General features: G+C 43.4%; 1 protein-coding gene across 4 annotated transcripts in view; it reads left to right on the forward strand.

Annotated features, from left to right (window-relative positions):
• Positions 1-27,889, forward strand: part of LOC310750429 (disintegrin and metalloproteinase domain-containing protein 2-like) — a 64,709-nt gene that overhangs the window by 2,505 nt on the left and 34,315 nt on the right. For 3 of the 4 annotated variants that reach the window (XM_083588563.1, XM_083588560.1, XM_083588561.1), the window contains exons 4-11: positions 397-475; positions 1,935-2,011; positions 3,151-3,328; positions 4,617-4,673; positions 8,355-8,426; positions 9,125-9,291; positions 10,620-10,701; positions 12,185-12,318. In XM_083588563.1, coding sequence (XP_083444689.1) covers positions 397-475; positions 1,935-2,011; positions 3,151-3,328; positions 4,617-4,673; positions 8,355-8,426; positions 9,125-9,291; positions 10,620-10,701; positions 12,185-12,318 — 846 coding nt within the window. The remainder of the gene's footprint in view (positions 1-396; positions 476-1,934; positions 2,012-3,150; positions 3,329-4,616; positions 4,674-8,354; positions 8,427-9,124; positions 9,292-10,619; positions 10,702-12,184; positions 12,319-27,889) is intronic. The other variant, XM_083588562.1, reaches the window with a different exon arrangement.

Genomic DNA, 27,889 nt, shown 5'->3' on the forward strand with positions numbered 1-27,889 from the left:
CGACAAATAATGGGTGCACCCTTGTGTGGCAGACGTGCCAGCCATGCAAAATTCAAAGGTTTATACACCTGCCCCCGCCCCACCACCTTCATCCAGGCAAGCAAGAGGTATGATAACAGTTCCATAACACATTCCAGCCATGCAGAAGCACTTTGGGAGGCTAAGATGCCTTTTCTTAAATGTTGCCAAGAGCCGCCACCCAAAAAGGCCTTGCGGGCTCCTTGTGCACATCATGGAACTCCTTGCGCTGATGGTATGCATTAGTTGGATACTGCTCTGAGTCACTGTCACATGTCAGGACATGACAGCAGGCACTATTGTAACTTTCTGGACTATTTCTCCCTCCTTCCCTCTTTTCCGTGCCACCTTTGTGTATTTTTTATGCTTTGTTTTTAGATCCTTTTTAACCAATGATTTCAGAGTTTATACATATAGCCATGGAGGGTCAGCAGTGTCTTTTGTTCCTCCCATTCAGGTAAGATTCTCTCAGGTGTAGGAAACAGGTTTCTCTTTGAGTGGCTATCGTTCGAGCTACATTAGACCTGCCAACCAATTTTTAAAAATAGATTAACTATAGTAGTTTTAACTGATTAGTTGAAATATATATGTTGATAATAATTAAGAAGGCAGGGAATTTTCGAAGCACGCATCAAACAAAAACAGACATCTTTACACCGAGTGTGCCACACATTAGTGTAGCCGGGGGTGGGAAGGATCACGGCAGTTGTTGGTCATTTCAGGTGCTGCAGGGTGGCACCTGAAATTGGCGGCTGGTTGCCCTAAACAAAGCTCAACACCTTTGGCCTGCTCCTGCACTGGTGGGGGATGTTAGGCCGCTGGTGCCACATGTGCACCTTGTTTCACCACCACCAGCAGCAGCAGAGGATTGGCCCATCGCACAAATTCATATGCGGGTTCCAGTGCATCCATGGTTAGGCAATATGCAGCGGAGAAGCAATGGATAGCTGCATCTATGTCTAGTTTGGGGGTACTAACCGCAAATGCCCTGCTTCAACTCTCCTTTTGACATGACCCCTTCCTTTCTGAGGTTTTGTCTTCTATCCTCAACATGACTGTGGCATTGGGCCCCTGCTGCAGACAGGGAAACTTGCAGCTTACTGCATTACTTTGCTGTGTTATAAAAAGGTCTGAAGGAGATGGGATACTAGAATAGCCTTGTTATACCAAAGACTCGAGGAAAAATCTGCAAGTTCAAGTAAAAACTGAGCTCTAGCCAAGACCCACAGAAGGGAGTGAACTACAAATGGTTCTAGTCACAGTTTTGCTTGTAGAAAACTGAGGTGCTTAAATTCCACAAATATACCAAATATACCAAATGTTGAAGCAGTAAAAATAAATTTAGGTGTGGTAAAAAAAACCACATTGCACCTATTTCAATTGTTCTTCATAGTTCATAGTTTACCCCTTCCTCTAGAAATACCCCCCTCCACACATACACACACATTTCTGGAAATTTTTTATTTCTGACACTTCACCCTTTCTCACCCACTGCTTTTGCATTCCACTTTCCCCACACACTTTTCCCACTTGATGGAGCAGGCACATATCCAGAAACCTTAGCTAGTGGGGAATCAGTTCTTTGTGGGTACGTGGCACCAGGAAACTCAACCTGAGGGTTTTTGTAAACAAGCCTAGATACCCCACTCTCTGTGGTGCTGCTGGAGCAGCTTTCAATGGACTGTCCACGTGAGCATCAACCCTGACTGTGACCAGAAGGGAAACTGCAGTTGGTCAGCCCAAGAGGAAAGGTGAGTAACTGCATAGTTTGGTTTTAGGTAACAACCCCAAATTTAGCCTGTTAACCTCTCATTTGAATTGTGTGCTCTAGGATTGGATTTCATATAGCAGTGTATGTATTTCACTTTTGAGTTGCCCCTTGGTAGTAGGTAAAGTGTTCTGATTACTCTTTCTAGCGCAATTGCTACTATCAAGGCTACATTGAAGGCTATACTGATTCCATTGTGATGCTCAGCACCTGCCTTGGGCTTAGGTGAGACATATGTGTTATTCTTGAACAGAACCCTTTGTTCCTCAGTCCCAAGTTCAGCTGCCTGCAGAGCACTCCAGGGCTTTGAGCAAGGATAACCCCACTGAAATTTGACATCCTGCTTAATAAGCCAGAGTGGCAAAGTAAAACTAGGCATGGATGAATCAGCTTCTTCACAAACACACACATGGTAAAAGTCAAGGTATAAATTGAACTCCCTTTTATAACTGACATTTAACTAACACGTATCAACATTTTCTACTCACCAGTTACATGCAGTCTCAAGTATACATTTCCCAAATAGCTTCTCTGAACACACACTGAGGATCTGTTCATTTTATATGGATTGCCATAACATGCACACCTGATACAACAGAATAGTCGGGTGTTCTAGTCAGTAAAGGTAAAGGGAACCCTGACCGTTAAGTCCAGTTGCAAACGACTCTGGGGTTGCGGTGCTCATCTCACTTTACTGGCCGAGGGAGCTGGCGTTTTGTCCGTGGACAGCTTCCGGGTCATGTGGCCAGCACGACTAAGCTGCTTCTGGCGAAACCAGGGCAGCGAACGGAAACACTGTTTACCTTCCTGCCGGAACGGTACCTATTTATCTACTTGCACTTTTACATGCTTTCGAACTGCTAGGTGGGCAGGAGCTGGGACTGAATAACGGGAGCTCACCCTGTCTCAGGGATTCGAACTGCCAACCTTCTGATTGGCAAGCCCTGGGCTCTGTGGTTTTTGTTTAGTACTCAGGGAAAAGGCTGTCTTTTTCCGTTTTCTTTCAAGTGGGATTATTTCCATCCCATGTCAGCTTCTATATTAGGGATGGGCTAACCCCAGACTGTGTACCAGATTTGGCCCACTAGGTCTTACTGTTTGGCCTAAACGCCTTTCCCCATGAACCATGCCTATGTGCTCCACGCTGATGCCATATGTGGTAGGTCATATGTAGAAACACAGTTGGATTGGCTGCTCACACAGCCAGTCCCTGCAGAAAGTAGGATTGAACTCCCTGCCCACCAGCTGAAGCATTGCATTGGACTGAAATGGGAATTTAGCTTTTGGCTACCAAGTCACGGTTTGCACCATCAACATTTTTTTGGGGTGGGGGGCTTCTTTTCCACCTTATCTCCTCCTACCAGTGGGCTGTTGCAGTTTGAGAACAGCAGCTACGGAATTGAGCCAGTTGAATCTGCTTCTGGATTTCAGCATCTTGTTTATCAGATTGAATATGAAGATGCAGAGCGTCCACTTTCTGAACAGAATTATTCCATTAGATGGAGTTCAGGAATAACGCCAAGGGTAGAATCAGGAATACCAGTGAGTGCTTTTTTTTCTTTAAAGAAAATTGTGTGTATAGATCCAAAACAAAATAGTAATACGTGCACCTATGCATGTACATGCTCCTTCCCTCCCTCCCTCCCTCCCCCCTCCCCTAAGCAGTAGGAGTTCCTGGGAGAAGCCTTTTCAAGGCCAGCTTTCTTTCGATGAGAACTGTGCCCGCCCCAAGACTTCAGTGTTTGTAAATGTTTGTCCATATACATGTGGATGCAGAACAGAGGTGAGCCCACAGTCAACAGAGAAAGCAATATGAGCCTTAAGTAGCACCCTAAAAGCAACTGCAGGTCCCACAAGCCTGTTGCTTGATTTCCAGGAGCAAAACCTTGCTGCCGCCCCCGTCAATAGAGCTGTTCCTTTTCTGATCACCTAGAAAGCATATACTCTCTGGCAGAACACTGCTTTTCTTCTTCTCAGCTTTCACACTGACAGTTATGATGCCCTGCTGGCTCTCTGAGCAGCAGCTTCATAGCTTAGCGTCTCCAGCAAGCTGTGTGTGATGCTCACCTCTGCAGCCTAATTCTGTGCATGTTTCATCAAAAGTAGGTACCACTGTTTTGACTGAGATTAGTGTGCACAGGATTGCAACCTTAAAGGGAGACTCCAAAATCAAGAAATAAAAAGGTGAAAATGCTGTCCACATCTAAGGAAGTCAGCAGAGTCCAGTGAAAAACAGCTCCAAAGGGCCTTGCTGAAGCAACAGATGTTGTCTCTGCAGAGAGGTGGAGCCAACTAAAACCTTATGAAAGCTGGCCCAAGTGCAGTTGGCTCTGCCTTGCTGGAGGAGCTGGTTGCCTGGCTGCTTAATGGGCCCTTGGCTTAATTATGTGTCCGGCTCTGGCAGGTTGCATAGAAAGGAATGTGGCCTCGGTTTGAAAAACATTCCCCATCCTTGTCTTAGGCCACATTCACACCATACATTTAAAATACTATGATACCAGTTTAAACAGTAATGCCTTCTCTCAAATAATTCTTTTGAATGAACATGTTGAGAATAGAGAATCAGGCTATTGGCCTTCCTAGCTGAGCCATGAGAAAGCTGTGCTCCCCCACCAAATGTTGGACTACAGTTCCTACTGGCCCCAGCCAGTATGACCAATGCCTGGGAACCCACCCCACATTTCTCCAGGCTTTGATGCAACCCCAATCTGCCAGATACTTCACCTACATTTTGAATTCTGATTCAGCAGCATTTAGAGTTCTACCTGTGAATTTTTCATGATGTTAGTATGAGTGCAGTAATGGTATGTTCTTTCTTGAATTACAATAGGTTAACTTCAGCACCACGAGATATGTGGAAATGCACATAGTTGTGGCCAAGGGATTGGTAGGTTTATTTGAAGGACTCCCTGTCCCCCCCACCCACTACGTACTTCACTTCAAGCTTTCATTACAAGGTTTTCAGAAGTATGTTCTTTCTTCATATACAAACATAAGAAGAGAAGACTCATTGGGTCCAGCATCCCGTTCCCATGGTGGCCAACGAGATGCCCATGGGAAGCCTTCAAGCAGGATTTTAGTGTGACAAAACGTGGGCAATTCCCAGCCTCCTATGTCTGGCAGTGGAGGGGAAACATCTTGAGTTCTAGGATAATGAGAGTAGGAGGAAAAGCTCTTTGCCCACTTTCTCCACACATTAATAATAATAATAATAATAATAATAATAATAATAATAATAATAATTACTACTGCTATTTATACCCCGCCCATCTGGCTGGATTTCCAAAATGACTCCCAGGCTGCTCACCTGGTCCTTCAGAAGCACAGTCAGCCCATTCAGGACCAGGGAGTCCTCCACACCCGCCTGCCCCCTGTCCCCCAAGAACAGTACAGTGGTACCTCGGGTTACATACGCTTCGGGTTACAGACTCCGCTAACCCAGAAATAGTGCTTCAGGTTAAGAACTTTGCTTCAGAATGAGAACAGAAATTGTGCTCTGGCAGTTCGGCAGCAGCAGGAGGCCCCATTAGCTAAAGTGGTGCTTCAGGTTAAGAACAGTTTCAGGTTGAGAACGGACCTCCGGAACGAATTAAGTACTTAACCCGAGGTAACACTGTACTTCTGTCTTGTCAGGATTCAACCTCAATCTGTTAGCTGCCATCCACCCTCCAACCGCCTCCAGGCACTCACACAGAACCTTAACCACCTTCACCGGTTCTGATTTAAAGGAGAGGTAGAGCTGGGTATCATCCGCATACTGATGAACACCCAGCCCAAACCCCCTGATGATCTCTCGCAACAGCTTCATATAGATATTAAAAAGCATGGGGGAGAACCCTGAGGCACCCCACAACTGAGAGCCCAGGGGTCTGAATACTCATCCCCCAATACCACTTTCTGAACACAGCCCAGGAGGAAGGAGTGGAACCACTGTATAACAGTGCCCCCAGCTCCCAGCCCCTCAAGACGGTCCAGAAGGATGTTATGGTTGATGTTTCCAAAGGCTGCTGAGAGATCCAGCAGAACTAGGAAACAGCTTTCACCTTTGTCCCTAGCCCGCCGGAGATCATCAACCAGTGTGACCAAGGCAGTTTCAGTCCCATGATGAGGCCTGAATCTCGACTGGAAGGGATCCAAATGGTCCACATCCCCCAACCATGCCTGGAGTTATTGAGCAACCACCTTGCTCAATCACCTTGCCCAAGAATGGAAGATTTGAGACTGGGCAATAGTTGGCCATATTGGCCAGGTCTAAAGATGGTTTTTTAAGAAGCTGTTTAATGACTGCCTCTTTCAGTGGATCTGGGAAGGCTCCCTTACAGAAAAGCATTCACCACCCCGCGGAGCCCATCACCCAGCCCTTCCTGGCTTGCTTTTATAAGCCAGGAAGGGCAGGGATCAAGGAGACAGGTGGTCGGTTTCAGTTGTCCAAGCAGCCTGTCCACATCCTCGGCAGTAACAGATTGGAATTGATCTCATGCAATTTGACTAGACAGGACTCTTAACACTCTCCCGCCCTGGCCCTGCTCCCAAGGTAGAGTCTACCTCTTTCTGAATCTGAGCGACTATCTGCAAAAAACTTTGCAAAATCATTGCAGGAGATCTTGGGGCCCTTCCCAGGCCTCAATGGTGAAAGTGGTTCCATTAGATTATGAACCACCTGAAGGAGTCGCCTCCTGCTGTTTTCTGCAGATGCAATAGAGGCGGTGAAGAAGGTCCTTTTCGCCGTCACTATCACCACTTGGTAGGCTCGACATTGAGCTCTAACCTGTTTGTTTGGGGGTTTTTTTTGAAAATAACTTTTATTAACAGGCCAATCAAATCACATTAATTCCAAATCACATCAATTCCAAATTACATAGCCAAATTTTAAAATTTTTGTTGGGGGTACCCATATTTCAAGCTTCGAACGGGATCCAAATATCTCTCTTGCTGCTGCTTTGATGACATAGTTCTGACCAAATAATAGTCCCAGTTCTATTCAATCTTCTCTTTGTTGTTTTCCTCATCTTCTTGTTGTTATCATATATTCCTTTCTTTGTGATCTCTGATAGTTTCCACAAGCGGGTTGAAAACAAACGTTGTTATCCTGTGTGGCTTTTACGTTCATCCAAGAGCCATATCAAAATAAACAGACATCATTTCAACACTCTGTACAAAACAATTCCCACAGTCTGTTCTGTTTTCCACAGACCTGCCGCTCTCATAATTTTTTTTCAGGGGGCCCTGCCATGCCGAACTCACATTCCAATATAGTTACGAGCCATAGTCCTCCTCCCCCTCCTTCTGCGGACAGATCTGCCATAACAGCCTCTATTTCTAACTGCGTCACAGAGAATCTTCTTTCTTTTCTCGATGTTCCACAAGCCATATCTTTGATTAGTAATTAATTTCCACACAGTTCTTAATCCTCCTGCTTGTAATCAGTAATTTGCAACTATTCTTTCTTAGGAGGGAGGGTTATTGGGTACTCACATAAGACAAAAAGAAAAAAGAAAAGCCCCCCCCCTTTTCAGTCTCACTCCGACATACCGATCCTTTGATGAGACTTCTTCTTGATTTATTATTGAATCCAGCCCGTTGCTCCACATCACAGAGATCCCTTTAATTAGCAGTCTTTACTCCCGATCTTCACTTGAAATATGTGCATTTGCTTCTTATCCAATTATTATTTCGAGCTGTTGCAAACCAGTGCGCGATCAGAGACAGCGTCCGGGAGAGCCGACCCACCCGAGGGCTTTGTGCCTAGTGCCCTCACCCCCTTCTTTCGAATCCGGGGGTGATTTATGGACACAGCAGGCAAGGCAGTGCCCCCCATTCCCTTGGGGGGCCAGGGAGGCTGCATCCTCCCATATCAGCCTCTTAATTACCTCGTGTGGGTCGGAGAGATGTTATTGTCGGCCATCTTCCAATGCGCCCCCTGGTGGCCCCCCGAGCTCTAACCTGTTTCCAGTCAGATTCAGAATGAGTTTTCTGCCACCAGCGTTCTAGCCATCTCAGCGATTGTTTCATCCCCCTCAGCTCCGGGGAAAACCAAGGGGCTATCCGGGTTCTGTGCAATCAGAGAGGGCACTTCGAAGCCAGACAATCAATAGCCCTGGTTAACTCCGCATTCCAGTGGGCCACCAGGGAATCAGCTGAGAGACCATCAACATGGGATAAAACATCCCCTACCACTCTCTGGAAACCATTTGGATCCCACCTCCCTGCAGAGGGGAAGGGTCGTGAAGAAGTCCATAATCTTACTCACCTTTGTCGTCATAGAAAGGGCCTCAAAGGTCATGTAATCCAACCCTCTGTAATGCAGGAACCACAGCTAAAGAATCCAACCTCTGTTTAAAAACTTCCCAGAAAAGGAGATTCTTCCACCTCCCAAGCTAGTCTGTCCCACTGTCAAACAGCTCTTGCTTGCTCTGTTTTAGATGTGGCACCAGCAGCCATCCTGAGCCTGACAGCCACAGCACATTGAAATGTGTATCCTGGCCCAGAAAATGTGGTGGCTTCTGGCTTAGAGCATCTTCAGTGATCCTGATGCAATGGCTAATGAGAGAATCTTATTCTTTCACAGTATGACTATATGGGTTCAGATGAAGATGTTGTGATGAAGAAAATCACTCAGCTCATCAGCTTTATCAACACGGTAAGTCAATGGCAACAAACAGCCTGAGTCAAAGTTGTGCTGGGCACAACAGCCCAGATCTATTTAAATATGTTTATAAATAGTCCAGAATCTGGTAGAACAGTTGCTGCTACATCTAGAATGGTTTGGTCTTTTAAGGGAAAATAAGAAGGGAAGAAGGTTACTCAAAATTAAGATAATGAAATGTGGAGCCTTGGTTTTGTAGGTCTAAAAACAATGAATGCTGTAAAGGAAAAATAGTATTATCTAACATGGCAGATTGAATATTATGTTAAGCAGAAGGTTATTCTATTTGTGAATGAATGAATGAACCCATCCCAGATTCATGATATCTCCTGGCTCTGCCCCCAAAAGCTTGTCCAACCCCCCACAGCCCCCTCAACAAAAAAAACACTATGTTCTGTATAACATTGTGTGGATGTTGCTCAAAAAAGCAGCATATACGGTAAATAATTCCATAGGAAATTAGGGTTTAGGGAAGCTTTTAATGTTTAACAGACTATTGTATTTTAATATTTTGTTGGAAGCCACCCAGAGTGGCTGGGGAAACCCAGCCAGATCGGCGTATAAATTATTATTATTATTATTATTATTATTATTATTATTATTATGAATAATTCCTCCAGCTGGGGACTGAAGTCTGAACATGTAAAGCCTGTGGCCTCTATTGAACTTAACCATATTGCTCCTATTTTCAGATGTTTTACAAACTCAACATGAAGATTATACTGTCCTCTATGGAGTTTTGGAAAGACAGGGATAAAATCTCCACCACAGGGACAGCCAATGAGTTACTGGAAAAGTTTGTGGACTGGAAACTGGTCCACCTTGCTCTACGACCCCACGATGTTGCATTCTTGTTTGTGTAAGGAGTGTGTTCCCCCCGTTATTAAAGAATGCCTGTATCAAAGCCTTTGGTGTTGCCTGAGTGGACAACATGGCCAAAGTGCTGGGCAGGCAGGAGAGAGGGAGAGGGCTGTGAAGAGCAGTCCAAACAGTTGGGGGCTCCATGCATGTGAGGGAGGGACATGGTTGGTAGCAAAGAGGCATGTGAGAGAAGCAAGTATCCAAGGACTTCTGGGAAGCAGTCTTATATGGACTTGCACTGGTCCATGTAGATCAGTGTTGTCTATATTGATGAGCAGCGTCTCTCCAGGACATGAGGCAAAGAAGGGGTTTCTTTCCCATCACCTGCTTGCTACCTGGAGATGCTTCCAGTGATTGAACTTTGGTGCTCTGCCACTGAGCTGTGGTCCTTGAGCTCTGGATGCAGGTAAGAAGCTAAGTCCACTGAGCCCAGTATTGTACACCCCTGGTTGCCAGTGCCTCTCTGGGAATCTCCAAAGAAGGATCCTGAGTGGTACATGTAAATGGAGATGTTGAGGGCTGAACCTGGGACCTTCTGTGTGCAAAGCACATAGTAGTTTTAAATGTATAAGCCACCCAAGCTTTCTTCATCTCAGCAATCTCAGGCTACATTCACACAATTAAAGCATCACTTTAAACAGTCATGGCTTCCACCAAAGAATTCTGGGAACTGTAGTTGGTTAAGTGTGCTGAGAGTTATTTGGAGAACCATATGGAGAACAGAGTCAATTGCATGTCACAGGGAACCCTAGGATATGTAGCTCTGTGAGGGGATTAGGCATCTCCTAATAACTCTCAGCACCCTTAACAAACTACAGCTCCCAGGATTATTTGGTGGAAGCACTGACTGTTTAAAGTGGTACCTTTAAATGCATGATGTGAAAGTGGCCTGTTAGAAGGTGCTGCTGTTGTTAAACATTTGAGAGGCAGAATCCTTGCTGATCTACTCTAGAACCCGATGCTTACAGATCTGTCAGGAAATCCTGTTCTATCTTTTGTCAATCCCTCTGATAATGAGGTCCACACAGTGAGCAGGCTGGCAGAGAAGAGACAGGTCACTCCTTCCCTCCTCTGCTATATAGAATCAGAATTGTAGAGCTGAAAGGATCCCTGAAGATCATCTAGTTCAACCTCCTGCAATGCAGAAATGCGCAGCTGTCCCATGTGGGTTTTTGGGTGGTGTTGAAGAGGCATCCCAGGAAAGCACACAGATGCCTGCCCCTGCTCCCCCCAAAAGAGCTGTTATGTAAGGAAGTGTTCCTTTTTATGCTTTTTGCTAAGGTGCTAATTGCAACAAAAGCATAAATCCTTTCTTCCTCACCCCAGCTACAGGAACAGGGGGGATTCTGTGGGGTCAACATTTGCAAGAAAGATGTGCCACAGACCTTCTTCTGCAGCAATTGCCATGGTAAGACTGCATGTACTGTGCTCATTCACTTGCTGAACTGTTCATGATTTCTTAAAAGTTGTGATGTCTGAAAACTTTGGGCCAAACTAGACCTGAGGTTAAACACACGACTACAGCTGAAGTGGATGTTTCTGTAAATAATTGCTGGGTACTCTGAGCACCCTTGAGACCATGGGGTGGGGGTGGGGAGTAGAAATGTCCTCTCATTCCTTGACTGTTAAGCTTACTCTACCTGACATTAAACAACTACCTGACATTCAGAAGACATCTTAAGGCAGCCCTGTTCAGGGAAGTTTTTAACGTGTGATATTTAGTGTATTTTTGGTTTCTATGGAAGCCGCCCAGAGTGGCTGGGGAGACCCAGCCAGATGGGCGGGGTATAAATAATAAATTATTATTATTATTATTATTATTATTATTATTATTACTCAGAAGTCTTCGGTGAAGTACCGGGACTTTGTTGAAAGCTTTTTGAAAGTCCAAGTACACTGCGTCAACTGGATCACTTTTATCTGTATGTTTGTTGACGCTCTCAAAGAACTCGCAATAGGTCTGTAAGAAAGGACTTGCTTAAGCCATGCTGCTGTGCTTCAGTAAAGTTTGTTGGTTTTTTAATCTTTAAGAAAACTTTTCACCAGTTTTCCCAGGACAGGCATTAAGATAACTGGCCTGTAATTTCTAGGATCCCCCCTGGATCCCTTTTAAAAATGGGTGTTACATTGGATACTTTCCAGTCCTCAGGTCCACAGACTGATCTGAGGGATAAGTTATGGGTGTGGTTGTTTTTTTAGAAGAGCGGCAATTTCACTTTTGAGTTCTTTGAGAACACCTTCCAGAACTGGTGATTTGTTGGTTTTTATTTGTCTATTACTCCTAGAAGTGTTGCTTTAGTGCAGCAAATCCGTTTATAAAAGAAGCAGACCAGCAGTTAGGAAAAGTGAGGGTCAGATACATTGAGCAGTTAGGAAAGTGAGGGTCAGATACATTGAATAGCATGGGAAGAACAAATTATTAACACCTCACCAAAGCTCAGGCCAAATACTTAATAATACACCTGAGATAGGTCCATGGGTTTTACGTGTGAAGGGGATATCTTTGTGCATGTGAATGCTATCACGCCTCTCCCTAGGTCCCACCCCCCATCTTCCTACAAGGTCAATTGTTAGGCCACACACAGTTCTGGTCCTCAGAGTTTTTTCTTCTTGCTTTTGCCATTTTTTGTGTTCTTCCTGTCCCTGATGTCTCAGCTTGCAAGCAAACTGAAGGCTCCTGGGAGAGGTTGACAAGAAGCTTTTGAGTAGCGATTTTGCCCAAAGCACCAAGCAGAGTTCTAAACCCAGGCTCCTTGGGGCAAAGGCCTGTACTCTTGTACCCTTTAAAGCCCCCTTGCACAATAAAGATGTAGTAGCAGTAGTAGTAGTAGTAGTAGTAATGGTAGTAATTCATAGCTATCGGCCATTAATGTTCATGTGCTCTTACTTAGTATGAAAATGGGATCACGCTGGAGACCTTCTCTGTGATCGTGGCACAGCTGCTGGGATTCAGCCTAGGACTGTTCTTCGACAACTCAAGACAATGCCACTGCCCAGGCACTTGCTTAATGAGTACCGATGCTGTGTAAGAGCCTTTGTTGCTTCGTTCATCATTAGCATGGTGCTAAGCTGAAACCTGGTTATTTTATCAGTATCAGCCTTCCCCAACCTGGTGCCCTCCCAATGTTTTGGACTACAGCTCCCACTGGGCCCAGGATAGGACAGCCATGCTGGTCTTGGCTGGTGGGAGTTGTGGTCCAAAACCTCTGGAGGGCTCAAGATTGGGGAAGGTCCATCTAGCTGTCTGTTAGATAAACTATCTAATCTATGCTAGCCACTTCCCAGCCTTCTTAGAGGCAATAGACTGAAACCGTCTCCTGATGGTACACCCTTACTGCCTTCAGAAGTGAACAGCTGCCATTCTCCCCTAGGGTGGGGTGGAAAGGTTGAGAGGGCGAAGGGCAGCACCATAGAAGGGTCCTGAAGCAGGCAAGCTCTCCCCACACTTCTGCCACCTGTTTTAATGGCAGGCATTCTGCTAGAGAGCCCCGGGTCCTGCCGATCCCCCTCTCCCCTCAAAAAGGTGCCAAGCAATTAGGAGCAGCTCATCAGGAGTGCTCACTAGTTTCCTAACTGGTGGGTTGCTGCTGCTTACTGGTCAGAGTGGGGTGAGGTGGTCATCGTTGTGCAACCACACACCCTTTCCCCCAAGCGACACCCCTCAGTGGCCTTGTTCTGTACCTTATGTGTTTTTATAGGTCTGGAATGTGCCCTTGATTTCTGAGGTGCCTCTTGTTTGCCCAGAGAGAGGAAAAAGAGGCATAGGCATAGAAACTTGCCCTGCCATACCAAGGCATAATTTGCATTTGTTGCTCCACCGAGTCCTGGCCTCCACTGGCCTATGGCCCCTGGGAAGGTTGTCCAGAAGGGTATGTGGTCCTTGGGCTGAAAAATATTCCCTACCTCAGGTTAACTGAGACAAATAAACTTAAAGCAGTGTTTCAGTATACCTGAAGGAGCGTCTCCACCCCCATCATTCTGCCCGGACACTGAGGTCCAGCGGCGAGGGCCTTCTGGCGGTTCCCTCATTGCGAGAAGCAAAGCTACAGGGAACCAGGCAGAGGGCCTTCTCAGTAGTGGCGCCCGCCCTGTGGAACGCCCTTCCAGCAGATGTCAAAGCGATAAACAACTACCTGACATTCAGAAGACATCTTAAAGCAGCCCTGTTCAGGGAAGTTTTTAACGTGTGATATTTTACTGTATTTTTGGTTTCTATGGAAGCCGCCCAGAGTGGCTGGGGAGGCCCAGCCAGATGGGCGGGGTATAAATAAGAAATTATTATTATTATTATTATTATTATTATTATTATTATTCAGGGTGAAGGGCCTTAGCCAACCTTTCTCCCTGTCCTGCCGGTTTCCCACACATAAGGATGTGGGGTGGGGGGGTATTTCTTCTTCTCCTTCTCCTTCTTCTTCTTTTCAAAGTTTCAAAAAGAAAAAAACAATTTTTTACACACACACACACACACACGTTTACATTAAACCATAGTCCATATCAGTACCTTTATGGGGTTCCCTGAACCTCTCTCCACCCCTCCCTTGGCTTCCAAAATGTAGCTTCCTTTTTTAACTGCATCTAATTGCATTTATCCAAATTATTGGACTTTATTTTAAATTACAAGTGCTATGTCAATCCTGCTAACTTTTTAGATTTTTACAGTGTTCTTTAATATATTCTATAAAGTTATGCCATTCTCTATTAAATTTGTAATCTTCTTGGTGCCTGAGCTTCCTGGTCAGTCTCGCCATCTCTGCATAGTCCATCATCTTAATTATCCATTCTTCTTTCGATGGGGCTCTTTCTTCTTTCCATCTCTGGGCAAATAGTATTCTTGCCGCTGCTGTTGCATACATAAACAGTACTTTTTTATCCTTCGGTAATTCTTCTCCTATTATACCTAGTAAAAAGGCCTCTGGTTTTTTAACAAAAGTTATTTTAAACATTTTTTTCAGTTCATTATAAATCATTTCCCAGAAGCCTTTAGCTATTTTACAGGTCCACTACATATGATGAAATGTACCCTCTTTAACTTTACGCTTCCAACATATGTTCTTATACATTTTTGCTAGTCTTGTAGGAGTCAAATACATCATTTTCATATAATTCTCTTTTAACGTACAGCAGGCTATAAATTTTAAATCCTCATTCCATAACTTCTCCCATGAAGCAAATTGTTTATTACAGGGATGTCCAACAGGTCGATCTTTAAGTTCTGGTATTGAAACGTTATTCTCAACTTGTAAAATTGTAAACTTGTAATCCAGTCAAGCTTGGTGCTTATTGTAATCCCAATTTGGTCTTTGCTGACTAGAAGCAAAAAAGAATAATAGCAAGAATAATCCAAATATCATTATAGTCCAAATATCATTATAATCCAAATGAGCAACAAAGATAATCAAAGAGAAATGCTGCACCCTGGTCTCCACCAATTGATTAAAGTTCCACATTTAAAACTCCAGCTATTCCAGGCACTCTGCCCCCCTTGGGGTACCCCCAAGTTTGGCTGAGTGTTCTCCTGCTTGGCTTCGGCTCCAATTGTGGAATTCCAAGGTGATTTTTTTACTTTCAAAAACTCAAACTATCCTTAATATAGCTGTGCACTTCCCCTTCTCAAAAGTTCAATAATTCAAGTTCAGTTAAATTAATCACATTCCAGCAGAAGGGAGATCTTTAAAGTATCTCTAAGTTGCAGTTTGAAAGGGTTAAAATTTATCCTGGAGGCTCTTCTCATTCACAAATTTCCGCTGCAGAGCCTGACCTTCAGAGAACAGAAGCTGACTTCCTTTTTAGTTTCTGTTTTCATCCAAATTGTTAATTGCATCCCAGATCTTTTATAATTTCTTGTTGTAATGTTACCTTGCTTGGAAGATCTGTTTATCTTTGGTGGTGGCTTGAGACTTTGGCTGCCGAGCGCGATGTTTCCTTGAGCGGACTCAAGCCGTGGGTCCCCCCGCTGCAGGTTGTAGGGAGGTTGTTACCTCACTCCACCGGATCCTTTCAAAGTCCCACTCTTCTGTGGGATTTTTTTGGGGGGGTGTTGAGCCCAAAACACTCTCCCCCACAGCCCAGAGCAGCCCCGAACCGGTTGCCTTTATGAGGACAACTCATATGGCACTGCCATTCTGAGTGGAAAACAGACCAGAAGCTGTTTTTGCCCAGTATACCATTACAGATTTTACTTCCTCATCTTTTGTTTCCCATTCCAGCAACAAATTATACATTTTTGACAGAACTTTTCCAACAATTCTTTATTCATTATTTTCCAACAATTCTTTCTGCAATCTCAAAAATTCTTTAACAAAATCCATTCCTTTATTCAACCTAAAAATGTCATTTAATTGACGGTATTGGAGTCAATCAGTTAACAGATGTCTTATGTCTTCAAACTTTTTTTTACTTTTAATTGATTTTCCTCCTCAGTTAACAACTCTATAAATGTTGCCTATTAATTTTCCATATTTTTTTAAACTGACAACACTTCTATTTTTTTTTTTTTATAATATATTTATTAAAGTTTTCAAATAAAGCATATATCAGATAAGCACTTATCATTGTCCATTTGACATCTCTCAATTGTTACATGGGACTCCCCCACACCTCCCGCATACACTTACATCATTATTAAATTAGTTTCAAACAAATTATCATTTAATTCATCTTAATTAATAATCTTAATTTGATTTAACATATAATTCAACCTTAAATCTAATTTAATGGTAGACAATTGTCTGCACTGGCATCCAATTCAGCACTCAGCCAAATTACAATATTTTTGTAAATAAATCTTAAATTTCCTCCAGTCTTCTTCCATCCTTTCTTCTCCCTGGTCTCGAATTCTGCCGGTCATCTCGGCTAATTGCATATAGTCCATCAGTTGCATCTGCCATTCTTCCACAGTGGGTAGCTCCTGAGTTTTCCAATTCTTGGCAATTAATATTCTTGCTGCTGTTGTTGCGTACAAAAAGAATGTTCTGTCCTCTTTTAACACACTCTGGCCGACAATACCCAGGAGAAAGGCCTCTGATTTCTTAGTGAAGGTGTATTTAAACACCTTTTTTAATTCATTATATATCTTCTCCCAAAAGGCCTTCACTCTAGGGCAGGTCCACCAGAGGTGAAAAAATGTTCCTTCATTTTCCTTACATTTCCAACATTTGCTATCAGACGAATGGTATATTTTAGCCAGTTTAACAGGGGTCATGTACCATCTATACATCATTTTCATCACATTTTCCTTCAACGCATTACATGCAGTGAAGTTCAGCCCAGAGGTCCACAACCTTTCCCAATCTTCAAACATAATATTATACCCAATATCCTGCGCCCATTTTATCATTGTTGATTTTACCATTTCGTCATGTGTGTTCCATTTCAGCAGCAAGTTATACATTCTTGAAAGTACCTTAGTCTTAGGTTCTAACAGTTCAGTTTCTAACTTTGACTTTTCCACTTGGAATCCTAACTTTTTGTCATTTTTAAACACTTCTTTAATCTGAGCATAGTGTAACCAGTCTCGCACTTTGTCTCTCATCTTTTCTAAACTCTGCAATTTCCAGTTGTCACCATCCTTTTCTATTATCTCCCAATATTTTGGCCAGTTGGCCTCCATATTGGCTCTTTTCCGAGCCTTAGCCTCCAGGGGTGACAGCCACCTCGGAGTTTTATTCTCCAGTAAGTCTTTATATTTTGTCCAGACATTAAAGACTGATTTTCTGACAATATGGTTCTTAAAGGCCTTATTTATCTTAGCTTTATCATACCATAAATATGCATGCCATCCAAACGCATTATTAAAACCTTCCAAATCCAAGACATCCGTATCTTCAAGAAGTAACCAATCTTTTAACCAGCAGAAAGCTGCAGCTTCATAATACAACTTTAAATCTGGCAGGGCAAAGCCCCCTCTTTCTTTCGCATCTGTTAATATTTTAAATTTGATTCTGGGCTTTTTGCCCTGCCAGACAAATTTAGAAATATCTTTCTGCCACTTCCGGAAGCACTCTGTCTTGTCTACAATCTGCAGTGTCTGAAACAAAAATAACATTTTTGGCAATACATTCATCTTGATGGCAGCTATTCGGCCTAACAAAGAAAGTTTTAGTCTTGACCAACTATCCAAGTCTCTCTTAATCTCTGACCAACATTTTTCATAATTATCTTTAAATAAACTCAGATTTTTTGCTGTTATGTTTACCCCTAGGTATTTAACTTTTTTAACCACATTTAGTTCTGTCTCTTTCTGAAGCCGTTCCAACTCAATATCTGTCACGTTTTTCCCCAAAACTTTAGTTTTTTGCTTATTTAACTTAAATCCTGCCACTCGACCAAAGTTTTGAATCAGTTGTAGTACTCTTTTCAAACTAGACTCCGGCTCCTGTAATGTCAGAACTAGGTCATCTGCAAAAGCTTTAAGTTTATATTGTTTCGCTCCGACCTGAATCCCTTCCACCAACCGGTCCCCCCTAATCATATTCAGGAGCACTTCCAGAACCGAAATAAACAGTAATGGGGAAATCGGGCAGCCTTGTCGTGTACCTTTTTCAATTTTAAACTCTTCTGTAACCACATTGTTAACTATCAGTTTAGCCTTTTGTTCTGAATATATTGCCTCAATCCCGTTCTCAAACCCCCGTCCCACTCCCATTTCTTTTAAATTCCCCTTCATGAATTTCCAAGAAATGTTGTCAAAGGCTTTCTCCGCGTCTATAAAAATTAAAACTGCTTTAGTGTTTATGTTTGTTTGTAAAAGTTCCAATATGTCTATGATGTTCCTTGTGTTAGTAAACATATGTCTGCCCGGGAGAAAGCCTGCCTGATCTTTATGGATTATCTCACTTAATACTTTCTTAAATCTTCGTGCCAAGACATCTGCAAATATTTTGTAATCCACATTTAAAAGGGAGATGGGACGGTAATTCTTGAGTTGTGTCTTTTCAGTTTCTGACTTTGGAATCAATGTGATAAATGCTTCTTTCCACGATTCAGGCGTCTTCTTCCCCTCCATTATTTCATTACTGACCTCCAACAAAGGTTGTATCAAATAATCCTTCAATGTCTTGTAGTAGTTAGAGGTCAGTCCATCTGGCCCTGGTGATTTGCCCTGTTTCAGACTCAGGATGGCCTGTTCAATCTCTTGTCGTGTTATTTTGCCATTTAAAATTATTCTATTTTCTTCTGACAGCTTTGCTAATCCATTTCTCTCCAAAAATTGTGTAATCTCTATTTCATCTTGTGGCCCTTGAGTATATAGCTTTTTAAAATACCTCTGGAAGCACTTTCTAATCTCTCCCGGGTTCTGAATGTTCCTTCCTTCAACCTCTAAGTTTGTTACTGTATTTAATCTTTGTCTCCTTTTCAACTGCCAAGCTAGCAGTTTCCCACATTTATTTGCCGATTCAAAAGTTTTTTGTTTCATTGTTTTAATCTTCCATTCTATTTCCTGATTTATCAGCTTGGAATATTGCGCCTGATAAAGTTTAATTTCTCTCAGAATCGGTTGGGACTTCGGGTTAGATCTTAACTTCTTCTCCAACTCTTTGATACTTTCCAGAATTTTATCTTTCTTTTCATTTTGCAGTCTTTTCTTTAAAGAATTCTGTTGAATCAAGAACCCTCTCATCACAGCTTTACTTGCATCCCAGATAGTTCTTTTTTCCACCGTAGTGTTCAAATTAATCTCAAAATAGTCCTTTAAGGTTTTTTGGGCCTTCTTTACAATTCTTTGATCTCTAAACAGGCCATCATTCATCTTCCATCTAAAGGAGCCGATTGGGATCAATGTCATATCCATTCTCAAGGCGTTATGGTCGGAGCATGTTTTGGGGCAGATTTCCACCTTCCTCACCTTAGGTGCCAGACTTCTAGTTATCCATATTTGGTCGATTCGTGTCCAAGTCAGTTGAGCTTCAGAAAAGAATGTTCCTTCTCTTCCCAGGGGGTTTCTAACTCTCCAGATGTCAACCCAGTCCATATTGTCAGTCATTTCAAAAAAGGTCTTAGGTAGTCTTCCCTCTTTAGTAATGTTCTGGTTCTGTGACTTATCCATATTTGTTGATACGACCCCGTTCATGTCCCCCATCATGATGACATTGTTGTAATCCAGATAATCCAGCATGATCTCGTGCAACTTCTTATAAAAATCCGATTTTCCCTCATTTGGAGCATAAATTCCTAATATCAAAATTTTTTCTCCTTGATACTGTACTTCTATTGCGAGGATTCTTCCACTTTCATCTTTAAAGAGAAATTTTGGTGAAAGGCTCTCTTTTGCATAGATCACTACACCTCTCTTTTTAACTGTATCCGATGATATAAATTCTTGACCAAGCCTTTTATTTATTAACACCTTTCTATGAAGCCTAATCACATGTGTTTCTTGTAAGCATATAATGTCCAATTGTTCCTTTTTTAGAATATGAAAAATTTTAGACCTTTTTTCGGGACTGTTACAGCCATTTATGTTCCAACTCAAAAGCTGCAGAGACATCCTGGATAAATCTGGTTATTCTTTCTGGGGTGGTACCTTGTTCTCCGGTCCTTGAGGATCCGAGGGGGCGGGCTCCCCTGGAAGTTCTGGCGCTGGCAATCCAAGTCCTTTGTGGAGGTCTTCTCCGTGTGCTCCCAAAAACTTGTCTCTATCTTCCACTGTTTTGATTTTGATCTTTCTCCCTCTGTAGGTAAAGGATAATCCTTGTGGAAACTCCCACCTGAAGATAATTGCGTTGCTTCTCAACAGTCTTGCCAATTCCGTGTAGTTAGATCTAAGGTCCAGCAACTGCTTAGGAATGTCCTTGTAAATTTCAATTCTCTTGCCCAAAATGTCTAGTGACTTTTCGTAGTGCAGGCCCAAAATCTTGTCCCTTTCCTCCTTTGATCTCAGTGTTATCAAACAATCTCTGGGCTTCTCTGTCCTTCTGACTCTGCCAAGCCTGAAAGCAGATACAATTTTAAAGTCTTTTTCCTCTAACTTCCAAAACTTGGCAAATTCCTTAGTTAGAAATTCAATAAAATTATCTTCTTCCACCTCTGGTATTGACCGTATCCTCAAGTTGGTCTCCCTGTTTCGCAGTTCTGTCATCAAAAAGTAAATCTGATGTTCTCCAACTTGTTTGCTGAGTGGTCTTACTTCTTTCTCAAGTTCTTCCAATCTTTGACTATTATCTTCAGCCAGTTTACGATTTTCACCTACAGCCTCCTTTAATTCTCCAATAGACTGGGCATTCTGTGCAACTTGTCCAGTCAGCTTATTCAAGCTTTCTGTGTTCTGTTCAATTTTAGCTGTATGCAAATCAGCCTTCTTGTCCAGAGCCTCCAGTTTCTCCAAAATTTTCTCCAAGACAGAGCTACTTGTCCCTGAAGCCATATCTCCCAGGTGCAGCTCCTCTGTCTCACCCTCCCCTGCCTGTATTAGGGAGGCCGCCTCTATGTCTGGAGGCAAAGTGGAAGGCAAGGCCGGCACAGAAGATCTACGCTGTGAGGCTGCAGATAAAGTTAGAGTTGTTTGTTTAGTCCTTCCTCTTCTCCTTGCGCCACTCATTCCAAAGTTATCTGTAATCCAAGGTCAATCCAAGTTGTTCCCATGAGAAAGCAGAGTCCCAGATGCAATAGTCAAACAGAGGCCGGGAAAGGGAAGTAAAACAAAGTCACTGCTGTAAGTCCAAAATCCTCTAGAGGGAGCTTAATACGTCTTCAGGGAAAAGATCAAATCCAAGTTGAACTTATAAATTTAAATCCATGTCTATCGCCTCCACAATGTATTATTTTTAGCAGAGTAAAACTTAAAGCAAAACAGTGTTTCTTACAGTGCCTTGACTGCAACAGTTTCAAAGTATCCAGTTCCAACTCAGAATGTTTCAAAATCTGAATTCAATGTATCCAAAGTTGCAAACTGGTGCTCATCCAGGCAGCTCCAGCACCAGAGATTCTTATTTATTTTATAATCCACTGGTGCCACAGAAGAAGGATATCAGTGCACCCCGAATATAACCAGCAAAAGTCAATAGCTCAAAGTCTTTCACTCAGAAAACTGCTTTAACAGGGTGCCAGCATTTAGTTAACGCATAACTTTTTGTCTCCACTCCTCCTGCTCTTTGCTTAAAGTTCAGTATAGCGGGAGATGGGCTTCCTGCTTATCTTCACTCCGTTTTCAGCCAAATTTCAACTTTTTTAAAAAAGTTTTAAAAGTTTCATAAAGTTCTCAAAAAGTTTCAGAAAGTTGACAAAAGTTTCAGAAAGTTTTCAATGTCCAAATTTACTCACGGGTTGTAGTTTCCAAAGTTCAGAAAAGTTGCAGGAAGAAAGGACAGCGCTGACCGGCAACAGCAATGCGGCTTCACTTCGCTGTTTGCGCAACGACCCACAGCGCCGCTACCCCCTCCGCGATCCGGAGCCCCTTACGGGGTCCCTTCAACGTTTTGGGGGCTGCTTCTGGCGCCCGCCGGGTCCCGAGACCACAGGCTTCTGCCACCTGTGGTTTTCCTGAATGGGTCTCCGCTTCGCCGTAGCGGACGACCCGTTTACAGCGGAGCTCCCTTCTCCTTACTCGGAGAAGGCAGCCATTACCGGTCGCGCCGCCTCCGGAAGTCAACTGACAACACTTCTAATGGTGACAGCCACCATGGGGTTTTGTTCTCTAATAAATTATTATATTTTTCCCAAACAACATAAATTGATTTTCTAATAATATGGTTTAGAAATCTCCTATGAACTTTAGCTTTTCCATACCAAAGATATGCATGCCACCCAAATCTATAATCATGACCTTTCAGATCTAAGATATCTGGATTCCTCAATGTCATCTATTCTCATAGCCAACAAAGGCAGAACACCTCACAATATAATTTTAAATCCAGTAGGGCAAATCCACCTCTTTCTTTAGCATCTGTTAATAATTTATAATTTATACTTAATCCTAAGTTTCTTCCCCTGCCAAATAAATTTGGATATATTGCCATTGTTTGAAGAGTCCTGTTCCATTGACTTTCGGTATAGATTGAAATAGAAATAACATTCTTGGCAATACATTCATTTTTATTACTGAGATTCTTCCCCATGATGATAATTTCTTTCTTCCCCATATTTCCATATTTCTTTTGATGTCATTCCAAACTTTTATATAGTTATCTTTAAAAATGTTTATATTCTTTGTTGTCAACCACACCCCTAAATATTTCACCTTAATTTCCATCCCCAACTCTGTTAGCTTTCTCAATTCGTTTTCTTCTGTTCCGTCATATTTTTTACCAGCAATTTAGTTTTATTTTTATTAAATTTGAAACCTGTGACTTGGCCAAATTGGTTAATCTTATCCAATACCCTTGGTATACTTCCCAAGGGGTTTTCTACCATTATTACCAGGTCATCCGCAAATGCCTTAAGTTTGTATGATCTGCGCCTCACTGTAATACCTTTAATATTTTTGTCTGCTTTTATGTTCCTCACCAATGTCTCCAGTACCAGAATAAACAATAATGGGGACAGGGAACAACTCTGCCTTGTTCCTTTCATTATATTACATATTTCTGTTACTACATTATTTACTATTCACTTTGCCTGTTGGTCTGAATAAATAGCTCCTATACCTCTAAGAAAGGATTACCCAAAGTTCATCATTTCAAAAAAAAAATTATAAACATCCACAAAACCTTATCTGTCAGGGTGAATGGTGGGTGCTAGCAGAGATAACAGCCTGGAACTGGAGGCCCCTCGACTGTCCTCGGGTCCAGTAATCGACCACTTTGACCGGATATCCCCAGCCGATGTGGACAGACTCCTCCGAGCTGGAAAGCCCACCACCTGTCCTCTTGACCCGTACCCATCTTGGCTGATTAGAGCATGCCCAGACGAGGTGCGGGCCCCCCTAGGGGATATAATCAATTTGTCCCTTGGCACCAGGACATTCCCAGGGGAACTGAAGGAGGCAGTGGTGCGCCCGCTCTTAAAGAAAACATCATTAGATCCCTTAGATCTATGAAATTACTGCCCGGTTTCAAATCTTCCGTTCCTGAGTAAGGTGATTGAAAGAGCGGTTGCTGAACAGCTTGGTGGGTTTCTGGATGAAACATCGGCTCTGGATCCATTCCAGTCCGACTTCCGTGCTGGTCATGGGACGGAGACGGCGCTGGTTGCCCTAACTGATGATCTCCGGAGGCAGCTGGATCGAGGCGGGTCGGGGCTGCTGATTCTTCTAGACCTGTCAGCAGCCTTAGACATGGTTGATCACAAACTCCTGGACCACCGCCTTGCCGACGTGGGGATCCAGGGCACAGTCCTTCAATGGCTGCACTTGTTTCTCTCTGGTCGGGGACAGAGGGTGGCGCTTGGGGGGTAATTGTCATCGCGCCACTCCTTGGTGTGTGGAGTGCCTCCGGGTGCGATACTCTCCCCAATGCTTTTCAACAACTTTATGCGCCCCCTCGCCCAGCTTGGGCTGGGTTGCCATCAGTATGCTGATGACACCCAACTCTATCTGTTGATGGATGGCCATCCTGACTCAGCCCCAGACACACTGATCAGATGTTTGGAAGCTGTGGCTGGATGGTTACGTGGGAGCCGGTTGAAGTTAAATCCTTCGAAGACAGAGGTCCCTTGGTTGGGACGGGACGATATGGGATTGTGGGGGGCAACTCCCATCTCTTGCGGGGGTGCAATTAGTGCCAGCACCATCCGTTAAGAGTTTGGGTGTAATCTTCGACACCTCCCTTTCCATGGAGGCGCAGATTGCAGCTATAACAAAGGCGGCATTTTCCCATCTCCGCCAAGCTAAGCAGTTGGCTCCTTACCTCTCTCGCCCTGACCTAGCCACTGTGATCCACGCAACGGTCACCTCCAGACTGGATTATTGTAACTCGCTCTACATGGGGCTGCCCTTGAGACTGACCCTGAAACTCCAGCGGGTGCAGAATGCTGCAGCGAGACTCCTTATGGGGTCCTCGCTGCGAGATCACATTCACCTGGTGCTATACCAGCTGCACTGGCTCCTGGTGGAGTACAGGATCAGGTTTAAGGTGCTGGTTTTAACCTTTAAAGCCCTATACGGCCTAGGACCCTCGTACCTACGGGACCGCCTCTCCTGGTATGTCCCACAGAGGAACTTACGGTCTTCAAACAAAAGCATCTTGAAGGTCCCAGGCCACAGAGAGGTTAGGCTGGCCTCAACTAGAGCCAGGGCTTTTTCAGCTGTGGCTCCGACCTGGTGAAACGCTCTGTCACAAGGGACTAGGGCCCTTCGGGACTTGACATCTTTCCGCGGGGCCTGCAAGACGGAGCTGTTCCACCAGGCCTTTGGTCAGGGCACAGCCTGACTCCCTCCTTTGGCAATCTTCACAGAACTCTAGCCCAATGGTTGCCATCCATTTGATTTGAATTAATTTTATAATGAAATGATTTTAGAATGTTGTACTATTTTATTGTTGTTAGCCGCCCCGAGCCCTGCTTCGGCTGGGGAGGGCGGGATATAAATAAAATTTATTATTATTATTATTATTATTATTATTATTTGTTCTTAACAGAAGGTCATTTACTGTCCGAATCTAGTCGATATGGCCTGCAGATTAATTGGATTTTAAGAAATGTGTATACTCTCTCCCTAATGGATGTTTGAATCTCCAAACATCCGTCAGTTAAAATTCTCAACCTTGGTTGGTTTGAAGAAAGTAACAGGTAGTCTCCCTTCCTTAGAATTAATTTTCTTTTTTATTCTGTCCATATCCGGTGAGACCACCCCATTCAAATTTCCCAGCAAAATCATTTTTTGGTCCATAAACTCATTTTCTCTTCTATAAAATTCTAATTTTCTCTCATTTGGTGCATAGATTCCCACAATCACCATTTTTTCTCCTTGGGACATCACCTGAACAACTATCACTCTTCCCTGAACAACTATCACTCTTTCTCACCACATCTCTTGCAAACATATTATATCCAATATTTTTATTTAACATATATTCTGTTTTTTTTTTCTTTTTATCATTTAGTCCATTTACACCCCACATTAAAATTTTCAGCTCCATCTTCCTTTAATTTTTTAATTTATCAAAAAATTAAATACAAGTACATTATTTTCATCCTTATTTCCTCCACTACAGCCTCCAACCACTCCTTCAATTCTTCCCCTGGTTGAGGTCTCTTCCCTCCTCATTCTTTTTGATATCTTCTCCAAAACTTATCTGCTTCTGCCGGGTCTCTGCATCTGTACTTTTTCCCTTTATATTTTAAGACATATCCTCAAGACTCTTGTGTTTTTTTTTTGTTTAAGTCCTGTACTGATTTTTCCAAAACTGTTGTTTTTGTTGACAGTTCTTTTATCTGTACAGATATGTCCTCCATCTTTCCATCCATTTTAGTCTCAAGAGCCTTAGTTTGTTCCCTAATGTCCTTCTTCAGATCTAAAATTAAATCTGCAATTTCAGTCTTACGATCTGTATCCTGAGCAGATCCTCTTCTTCCTTGAGTTAATTATTATTTATTTATTTATTTATTTATTTATTTATTTATTTATACCCCGCCCTCTCTGGCCAGAGCCAGGCTCAGGGCAACTAACAGCAGTAAAATTACAATAAAAACATAATAGGGAAAATACAATTTAAAATAGAGGTTAAAAATACAATTTAAAATGCAGCCTCATTTTAATAATAACCCATAGATCAAAACCATAAGGGGAGGGAAACATAAGTGTCAGACTGAGTCCAAACCAAAGGCCAGGCGGAACAGCTCTGTCTTGCAGGCCCTGCAGAAAGATGTCAAGTCCTGTAGGGCCCTAGTCTTTTGTGACAGAGCATTCCACCGAGTCGGGGCCAGTACTGAAAAGGCCCTGGCCCTAGTTGAGACCAATCTAACCACCTTGCGACTTGGGACCTCCAAAATGTTGTCATTTGTGGACCTTAAGGTCCTCCGCAGGGCATACCAGGAGAGGCGGTCCCGTAGGTACGTAGGTCCTAGGCCACATAGGCCTTTAAAGGTCAAAACCAGCACCTTAAACCTGACCCTGTACTCCACCAGGAGCCAGTGCAGTTGGTAAAGCACTGGATGAATGTGATCCCGTGGCAAGGACCCTGTAAGGAGCCTCGCCGCGGCATTCTGCACCCACTGGAGTTTCTGGGTCAGCTTCAAGGGCAGCCCTGCATAGAGCGAGTTACAATAATCAAGCCTGGAGGTTACCGTCGCATGGATCACTGTGGCCAGATCAGGGCGAGAAAGGTAAAGGACCAACTGCTTAATACGGCGGAGATGGAAAAATGCCACCTTTGCTGTGGCTGCAACCTGCGCCTCCATGGAAAGGGAGGTGTCAAAGGTTACACCCAAGCTCTTGACAGAAGGCGCTGGCACTGGTTGAGCCCTTGCAAGAGATGGGAGTTGGCCCCCCAACCCCATGTCGTCCCGACCCAGCCAGAGGAGCTCTGTCTTTGAAGGATTTAATTTCAACCGGTTCCCACGCAGCCATCCAGCCACATCTTCCAAGCATCTGGTCAGTGTATCCGGGGCTGAGTCAGGGCAGCCGTCCATCAACAGATAAAGCTGGGTGTCATCAGCATATTGATGACAACCCAGCCCAAAGCTCTGGACAATCTGGGCAAAGGGGGCACATAAAGATATTGAAAAACATCGGGGAAAGGATTGCGCCCTGCGGGACTCCACACACCAAGGAGTGCCGCGGCAACAACTCCCTCCCTAGAGCCACCCTCTGTCCCCGACCTGAGATAAAGGAGCACAGTCATTGTCGGACTGTGCCCTGAATCCCCACGTCGGCAAGGTGGTGGTTCAAAAGTTCGTGATCGACAATGTTGAAGGCTGCTGGCAGGTCTAAAAGAATCAGCAGTTCTGACCCACCTCAATCCAGCTGCCTGTGGAGATCATCTCTTAGGGCGACCCAAGCCGTTTTGGTCTCATAACCAGGGCGAAAGCTGGACTGAAATGGGTCCAGAGTTGGTGTAGTTGTTGAGCTTCCTGCTCCAGACGGTGGTTTATTTGCTGCCATATTTATTTTTTTATTCTTATTTCCTTTATTATTATTGTCCTGTGTCATTTCTTCCAACCTCAATACTTCACCTCCTATCTCCCCTCCCTATGTCTAACGGATGATATAGCTAGGTATAGAGGAGGTATTCCAAAAATATAGTCAGGTCTGTGTAATAGCTCCTTCTAACTACTAGGTGGCTTCCCTATTCTTTCTCTCCTTCCCCTTCCCCCTCATCTCTGTCAGCCTTTGTCTCAGACTGCTCTTTTTAACTTCTCAGTCTGCCTGCAGTAGATAAGGAAGCCTGTTCTCAAAACAATTTTGTTTTCCTGACCAAAGTCCTGGATGTTAATTGTAATCCACAAGGGGGGTAGATTCAGTTGAACAATACTGGTAAATATAAGGAAAATGTAAAAACGGCAAAAGTAATCCAGTCTATCAAACAGGAAATATACAAAATATTATCTTCAGTTCTTCTACGCCTAATCCAATTTTCACCCCAATCGCTGGGAAATGGGGGAAGTGGAGTTACCTCCACCAAACAGGGCAACGTATTACCAGAAACAAAGCAAAAAGAAAAATAGTATTTCAACTCCCAGTTGAGTCTAATCCACTTTTTGCTGATTCTCCTTACACACAG

This window comes from Podarcis filfolensis (assembly GCF_964270895.1).
Source record: "Podarcis filfolensis genome assembly, chromosome: 15".
NCBI lineage: Eukaryota > Metazoa > Chordata > Lepidosauria > Squamata > Lacertidae > Podarcis > Podarcis filfolensis.